Source organism: Apis dorsata, unplaced genomic scaffold (genome assembly GCF_000469605.1).
Source record: "Apis dorsata unplaced genomic scaffold, Apis dorsata 1.3 scaffold_12, whole genome shotgun sequence".
NCBI classification, from domain to species: domain Eukaryota; kingdom Metazoa; phylum Arthropoda; class Insecta; order Hymenoptera; family Apidae; genus Apis; species Apis dorsata.
The window spans coordinates 84,891-93,872 of NW_006263315.1; the positions used below are offsets into that span (position 1 = coordinate 84,891).

The 8,982-nt window shown below is 30.3% G+C and overlaps 1 protein-coding gene across 1 annotated transcript in view; it reads left to right on the forward strand.

The window, feature by feature from the left end:
- LOC102676258 (transcription factor AP-2-epsilon) overlaps nucleotides 1–8,982 on the forward strand; it is an 87,972-nt gene that overhangs the window by 73,210 nt on the left and 5,780 nt on the right. The window contains exon 7 of the mRNA XM_031509392.1: nucleotides 4,385–4,503. Coding sequence (XP_031365252.1) covers nucleotides 4,385–4,503 — 119 coding nt within the window. The remainder of the gene's footprint in view (nucleotides 1–4,384; nucleotides 4,504–8,982) is intronic.

Consider the following 8,982-nt stretch of genomic DNA (forward strand, 5'->3'; position numbering starts at 1 on the left):
AATGTAGCAATAAGAAACAAATAAAATTCTATTTTACGAGCAGATAATTTTTACATGCTATTTCTCTAGTTTCCTCTCGGACATTTACCGAAAATTTTCGCGATAAAATATTCACGTTCTATGTAAAATATAATTTGAAAAAAATATTTATATTCTTCTCCATATGAAAATCGAAAATTTAGAACGACAACTTTTTATTGAATTCTGATTTAAAAAAAAAGTCATAAATATTAATTTGTTCTTCGAATCCTGATCAAAACTTCGAGAAAAAAGATGTATTTCTCGTGAAATATGGAGAATTCTTCGTTGAAAACATTATCGCCTTTTTTATCAAAGAAAAAAAAAAATTAATTCAAGTAGATGACGCGAATGATAATAGTTGGATCAAAATTATGCTATTCGCAGATGGTTATTTGATGACATCGTAAATTTTCTTTTACCACTCTTTCGTTTATCTATTTCTTCTACTTTCTTTCGAGTTGCGTTGCATCTTTATGACCAAACGAAGGTTTACGATCGACAGTTATATTACATTGCAAAAGATCCTCGAGATACGATTGTTTCTACAGCAGAATAAGCAGGATAATTTAAGCATCGTCGATCGTTCGAAAAAAACAAAAAAAAAAAAAACGATCGTTGTTCACGTGTCGACAGTATCACCGATCGTCTTCTTCTTTATCTAGATCTTTTTTCACTTTGGTTGAAACGTGATAATCGCTGAATTTATTGCGAATTTTCGAACGAAAAAAAAAAGAAAAAATATCATGAGATATACAGAGGCGAGTGAAATTGAATCATTTGAAAGACGCTTGCGAAACGTGAAATTGCTCGGTGTAATTTATAATCTTGGATAATTGGTTGCCGCGTACTATGATCTTTAGAGATGTAATAATTATGAATAATTAAATATCCATGAAACGATCGTATCGTATTATAACTACTGGCAGTAAATTATTTCGAAGTTAAATATTATGAAATAATAACGTTCATTAAGAGAGAAATAATTCAGAATGAAAAGTGAAATTCATTTTTAAATTCACTTCTAGAATCTTGTCTTATTAAAATAATCGAGAGGGATTTTTATTTGAAATAAAAAGAAGGAACAACAATAGAATCTCTTTTAATTCGAAAGAAAAAAAATAATAACACCTTCAACAATTTTCTTTTCCATTCCAAAAATTTTCCATCCTCGATCATTGATTTATCAACGACGATCGAGATTTTAACGATTAATATCGCTAGTCGAGAACATCTCTCGAGTAATCAGGGGTGATTTCTGAAGTTCATATCGAGGGGGAGGATCGAGTGAAGAAGGGTGTGAAGAAGACCCTGTAGAAATCTCTAGGAGAGGGGGAGATATAGTTCGTTGAAGAAGGCGAGAATCCTTCTCGGGACAAGACTGTGTAATGAATGAAGAATTGCTCTCGTCACGTACAAAGGAATCGCTTCGATAATAAATATGTATATGGAGATACCGTCGTTGAATTCATTCCTTCGGCGTGAAACGCTCGAAGATGAATCGAACAAGTGGAAGGACACCGAATTGTAAACTTCTTCTCGTATTAAACGGGAATGGGTAAATGTCCTGGCACGATAATAATATAATTATGCAACTTGTACAGGATAATCGCGTGTTAATGTGACGAGGAAATTATATATAAGGATATATTTTTATCAGACACCAATTATTCGTGATGAGAAGAAGGTGTAATACGTGTTTTGAGAAAAAGAAATAAGTGTATCGCGTTAATGATGAGTAAAATTTGAATATATAAAAAATATACACATGCATGACATGCAAAATGACATAAAATCTAAAGTATAGTGCGCACAGAATATTATACAGATATAAAATTATATAACGAAAATATAAGAAGAAAGAATACTAAAGATTTTGTAAAATCTAATTCAACAAAAGGATATAAAATATAAAAATGTCACGTATCCAAAACGAGAACAACAAATCAGAAAGTAAAAATTTCGAATTCTCTCGTTGAAATTCAATCAAATCTTTCAGTTCGACAATGAAAAGATATAAAAGAGAAACGTTCGATGCAGCACAACAATTTTATCGTTGATAGTAAAATATTATCTGACCTCCAAAATTATAAACGTTCACAAATTATCGAAAGAATTCCTCTCCTCTGAATCAAATTATGTATCTATTCTAATTTTGTCAATTTAGGATTATATCTTATATGACAATAAAATTACAATGATAAAGAACTTATTTACAACAAGAAGAAATCAATCTTTTTATCAAAATGTGAATACATTCTTGAAAAGTCAAATTAAAACAAATACAGAAGCTGATTTATTTATTAACTCATAAGCAATTTAAGTTTTCAATAAATAAAGATATCACAAATCTCAATTGCTTAAACAATTTAATAAATAATAGAAACTTTTATATACAAACTTTTGTACTTGTTTTAAAATTGATCCTCCCCGAATATTTCGTATACATTATTATTATCATAAATAACGAATAAAAATTATTTATTTAATATGTCTTAATATAATATCATAATAATGATAAAAGAAAAATTTTATTGCCATATCGTATAATCTATAATGAAGAAAGCATCGAAGTGTTTGCTTAGCATCTCCATGATGTTACGTGGAAGAATCACGAGGCCGCATTTCGAGGAGGCGTAGATCCTTTCGGCAGATATATTAAAAACTCATAGCGGTAAAGTGTATTAATTGCCGAGCGAAGCGAAAGATTACCGGATGAACCGGCTACTCGAGACCAACAAAGGTAGCCGATGTGTATAAGTACGTATTACCGTTATGTCGGTCCACGAATGATGGATGAATAGGGTGTGTTAAGAAGCGCTATCGAATTCTCGACCATCTTCCGCGAAATAACCTCGAGAGCTTGTGAAAGATTTAGGATGTTCTCCGTTTCTCCGTTGTCATCCTTTTTTTTTTTTTTTTTAATATTTTTGATCTATTCGCTCGAAAAATGTTTACCCTTTTCTCAAATGAATATTATTAGCATGAATATTCAATGTCAATATTCGATTTGTTGAAGAAGTTCAAGGAATTTTTGTGTAATATGAATTATATATGTACATATTTAAGATGTAATGAGATTAGAATGAGAGTCGAAAAGACTCGTGAATTGTAATATATCGTAAGATATCTTGTCGAAAGTTGAAACCATATTTGACATTGATTTTGCCTTCGAGGAATTTTGGATTCATTATGCTTATGTTTTTAGAAGAGATTCCTAATTTTGGGAAAGAGAACCTTCGAAGAATTTTTAGTAATTTATTACTTTAATCTCGAAGTTAGGAAATTTAAAAAAGATCGACGAATAATCTTTCCATTTTTCGAAATTATTAACTCTTTAATGATTCCCTATCGAAAAATAATATTATTTTCAAAAGTTCCTACGAAGATTCAAAAAAGAATAATTTATGTCAATGATAGTATAATCGATGTGAAAGAAAATAATGTAAAAAATATAGGGTATGATTAATTTTTTATCTCGAATTCAATAATATGTAGAACACTTTATTCTTTTATGCAACACGTGCAACACCTTTGAAAGTATCTTGTCAGCCATCGACTCGTAAAGTTACTCAATCGATGGATGACACGCGTACGGATTATGCTAATTCTTTCGTTTCTCTGTCTCCCTTCCTCCCTCGGTTACTAATCGATTTTTTTTCTCTTCCTTCAAAGATCAGAAATGATTAATGGGGCAATTTCGTTTCGTAATTTCTGCGCTTCAAACTAGAACGAGCCTTAGTTTGAAGCGCGCGTTTCGAACACTTTACTGTATTTAAACGCAAAGTGAACAAAGGAAATTGAAAAATAGAATTTCATTTCAATGAATTTGCATGAACAGATACGTTGAATGCAACGTATTGTATTTTAGAATATATAACGAGATGATTTGACTTTTTATAAGTTTTTTAAAAAAATGTACACGTGTACATTTTTTATTCTATCATTATAAATTTATTATTGTATAATACATACGTAACATTTTATCTTTTCATTTTCGTATTCTATGAGATAACAGAATTCTATCGAATAATAAATGATAGTTTTTGTTTCATGAAAATGAAGAATGACAAAATTATTTGCTTCAATATTTTAACTTCATTTTGTAGTTCATATTCATCCTTTTTTTTTTTCTTTTTTAATACATTCAATTTCTTGAATCATTATATTAATCCTTATGTCAATATCTACGTTTTTTAAATATTATTCAACTTCTAACTTTAGGACTTTTATAATAATCTTTTAAATATTTTAAATATTAATATAAGGATTACGATAATTATATTATATAGCTCTTTTATTAAAAGTGCTATATGTTATTATAATAAAAGTCACTGATTGCATTTTTTTTTCTTATATTTCGTAGAGCGAAATCCAAAAATGGCGGACGTCTGCTTAGGGAAAAATTGGAAAAAATTGGGCTGAATTTGCCAGCAGGAAGAAGGAAGGCTGCCAATGTCACGCTCTTAACATCCTTAGTGGAAGGTAAGTTGCAATAATATATTAAATATTAAACGATAACACGATAAAATTTATTATAAATATCATATAATAATATTTTTTTCGCCCTGATAATAATTTTAGAAAAAATTAAAATTTAAATCACTATGTCACGATAATGGAACGAATTATTATTAAAATGTATATTTAAAATTATTAAAAAATATTATAAAATTAATTGCATTTAAATTATTTTTAAATTTCATTTAAATCGATAGATTCATTGATTTAATTCACTTTCTTTCTTTCTTATAAGTACTTTTTCGTTAGAACTTCAATATGATTTATTATACCAGAAGTTTAAAAAAATTCAGCAAAGGTGAAAAATCTACATATGAATCTGACTATTTAATTACTTTAATTTATACAGTGCGTTAGATCAAAGGCGAGAAAATATTTGCATTTACGTAAATACTGATCAATAGCTTAAGACTATACTATCATGTTATTATGTTAATATCAATATTACGATGTTAATATGATTAAATCGATTTAAAGCATTGCTGAACGTGAATTAACGAAATTAATATTAATTTTTACTACTTTAAATGAAATACACATATTGCAAAATATATCTATTACGCAGTTTATCCTAAATTTAAAACATCGAACATTTTAAATCGATCACTTCTATATTATCCCAATTCTATTCTAACGATCTAAATTTCAATCCTCCCCAATCGTTACATGATCCATTCAACTAATATTTATCTATTTAAAAAAATAAAAAAATAAATTATAAAAGAATTTTTTAAAATACAATAAAAGTTTTCTCTATCTATCATTACCGATCATAATCATTATTACCATAAGTAATATTATGCTTCGATCCATCATCATCATTATCTCTTAGATACATCATCGAAATTATTTCAACGAAATTGTTCGCATAAGCAGAGCGACATTAAATACTTTTTAATGACAATCAAAGTATGCCCACGAACAACCAATACGAGGCACGATCAAGACAGTTAATTAGAACCATTCCTATAGGATATTCACTATTAACCACGCTCTTAATAACACACGTTCACATAACGAGATTCAACGTATAAAGGTCGATCCACCCTGACGAACCTCTAATGACTCAACTGGCGAATTGTTAGAGTGTTAGTGCAGACGTTGATTATAATTTATGGTCGATGGGCTGGTATAAAACACCGACTCGATTTTTCTTTCTTTCTTTCTACCGCTGACATATCGCGAAAGAACGGTCGCAGCACGCGTGTATAATAGTCACAATATATTTTAATAAGTCGGTTCGTCGAGATTCGCGGGGTATAATGCTAAGTTAAGATGCGTGAAATACGAATAAGAATAATTTTATCGAGCATTATAAATATTTCAATTAAATGCAATGTTTATATCCAATATTGATGATAACACGATAACACGAAAATCAGTTTTCGTAGCATTTTTTAGGAAGAATATCGTGATGAAGCATTACTTTTATGAAAAAACTTTAAACTACGAAATATATCTAATACATGATTTAAGATTTAGGAATTGATGATAGTTAGATATCAGTTTCTCAGGAAAACTTGATCAATGATGAATAGTGAAAATTTCCAGTAAGAAATTCAGATTAAAAAAGGTACATCTGTAATCAATATTACTTCATCTTAATTAATGAATAATAAAATATTTGCATGATTTGAGATTTAGAAATTGAGTTTGATATGCCAATCTAATCGTAAGATTTAAATCCAATCTAATTTTTCAAATCTTCTGTGAAAATTTCACTCTACGATACATAACATAAAAACTTCTAATAAAAAATTCAAGATTCTTTCTTAACAAAACTTATCTTATCTTCCCTCTCATAATTATAAATTAAAGATTAAAGAAAAAAAAAATCAAGATTTCTTTTAATAAAATCCATCTTCTTTTTCGTAATTATCCCACAATGTAAATCAACCCGTTCATTATTCAATTTGCAACGAATACAATTGGATCGCGCTATAAACGCAACACATTTCACTTCTCTAAGTACCTCGTTCCAAAATGCCTAAATACTCGCCTAAGCTATATACTCGAACAATAAATTTCAGCTTTGTTTCAATATACTGTCAACAATATAATCTCGTTGTTACGAAGAAAACGAGGAACACACGTAACTTCTTAATAACGCATAAACAGAATCAATTCTGTGAAATGACTAAACCATATCTCGAGCTATCCTGTCCACCAATCTAATTAACTATCTGGAATACAGGTTTTCAAACTAGTTTCGACGGACATTTAGAATCTTCATTTCGTTCATGGCATTTCAAATACGGAAGTTAATCTCGAAGATATTCTATTCGAATAACCGTTTCGCGTTCTATGCTTCGTCTGATACCGATTTTCTTCCTTTCTATTCTTTCTTTCTTTTTTAATCGTGTATACAATATAAGAAGGAATAGCGAGCACAACAAATATTAGTTAGGACACTCTATCATATTCGCAATTATCGATGCTTATTTGAATAACTGGATATAAATATATACATATATATATATATATAGAAGGCGGTGTGGTTGAATCTAAAATCTAATTATGTGTTGCGTAACCGTGCAGATTTGTAGCAGCGAGGAGGAATACCACTTGTTAATTGGAATTCGCTCCTCGGCTCTTTCACGGTCCATGAATCGTCGGGACAGAATGTTGGATGCATCGATTCGTTGCATTTTCGTATCTGGTTATTGACTTTTAATCATTTCGAACCGATTTCTATTCTTCTATTTGCGGTACAGCGGTGGAATGATGATACACGATTTATCAGTTTGCGAGATTACCTTTGTTCGAAGTTTGTCCAGATATAAATAACCTTTTCTGAGAATGAAAGGCATAACAATTTGAAGAGCGTGGTTTTGGAAAATTTTTGAAGAGAATATAGAATATTGATTAACTTTTCGAAAAATTATTTTCGTTTTTTAAATGCACTACAGTTTCTTCGAAAACCACTACTTTCGAGATATGGAAAATATTTTTAACTCTTTTCATTCCTGAACTATCGATGATTTCATAGAAAAGAAACATTAACTCTCTTGATTGCCTAATAAAACAATTACTGAAATACGATTTCACTTGTTCGTAACGGAAAATAAATTACGCGTGAAGTTTTACAATATGATCGATAGACGATCGATCGAAATCGTGAAGAATTTCACCAACGAGAATCTTATCTTCGTGCGTCGTGGAGATAAATATAAATTCGAAATTACAACTGTACGCAATCGATCAATCTGAAATATACGCATAATTTTGTTAAATTTTAGAACCGAGGAAAGTCAAATTCGTCGAATGATATAATATTTCGAAATACCCACGTGTGTCTAACAGATACGTGAGGGATACAACACGCATGATAGCCGTTGAAAGAGGTGGTGGTGGTGTGCAGCGAAAGTGTGGGAACCTCCTCTCGAAGGAGGACGTAAACGCGCCAGGTGTATAGGTATACTTTGGCCGTGTACGATTAACGTATACCTGTGCGTGATTCATGCGTAAATTCGTGTCTGGTTGCCGTGCATGTGACGCAATCTCGGTTGTGTACGCATGACGAAAGCTCGTTTCTGCTCTTGTCTCCGCCTTACTCATCGCGATTACTTACGATAAATTCCAACAATGTTATTTTCCCCGATTTTAGATAAATATAATTAAACATCTAACATTATTTAAAATTAAAATTCGTAATTTCATGATATCGAGCAATTTTTAATATCATTGATCCATATCAATCTTTGAATCGAACCAAGACATGATCAATTTTAAATTCTCCTTAAATTTTACAAATCTCAAATCTTTCTCCTGAAATGAAAGTTTACTATGTTCGACTAAAATTGACCCTTTACAATGATCTCGAGCACTTTTTAATATCATTGATCCCTATCAATCTTTGAATCGCACCGAAAAAGACATGATCAATTTTAAATTCTCCTTAAATTTTACAAATCTCAAATCTTTCTCCTGAAATGAAAGTTTACTATGTTCGAATAAAATTGAAAATTTACAATGATCTCGAGCAATTTTTAATATCATTGATCCATATCAATCTTTAAATCGAACCGAAAAGGACATAATCAATTTTAAATTCTCCTTAAATTTTACAAATCTCAAATCTTTCTCCTGAAATGAAAGTTTACTATGTTCGAATAAAATTGAAAATTTACAACATTTTCTTTTTTTTTTTTTACAGCACAAGCTCCTCAATTCCTCGTTTTAAACGATTCCATATTAAAAATCATTGACAAAAATACGAAGAAGAAAAATATTCGAGTCATTACCATGTGTACATAACCGGCGGTATAAATATGAAATCAGAACACCGTGTATATACACATCGACGCGTCTACATATTTTCTGTGTATCGATCGCAATCGGGTGGGTTTCGACACACCGGTGAAACCGCAAGCATACTCAAAGCTATCTGAACACCGGTGTCTCGAGGTACACGGAAGAGGATCTCCCCCCCCCTCCCGAAAT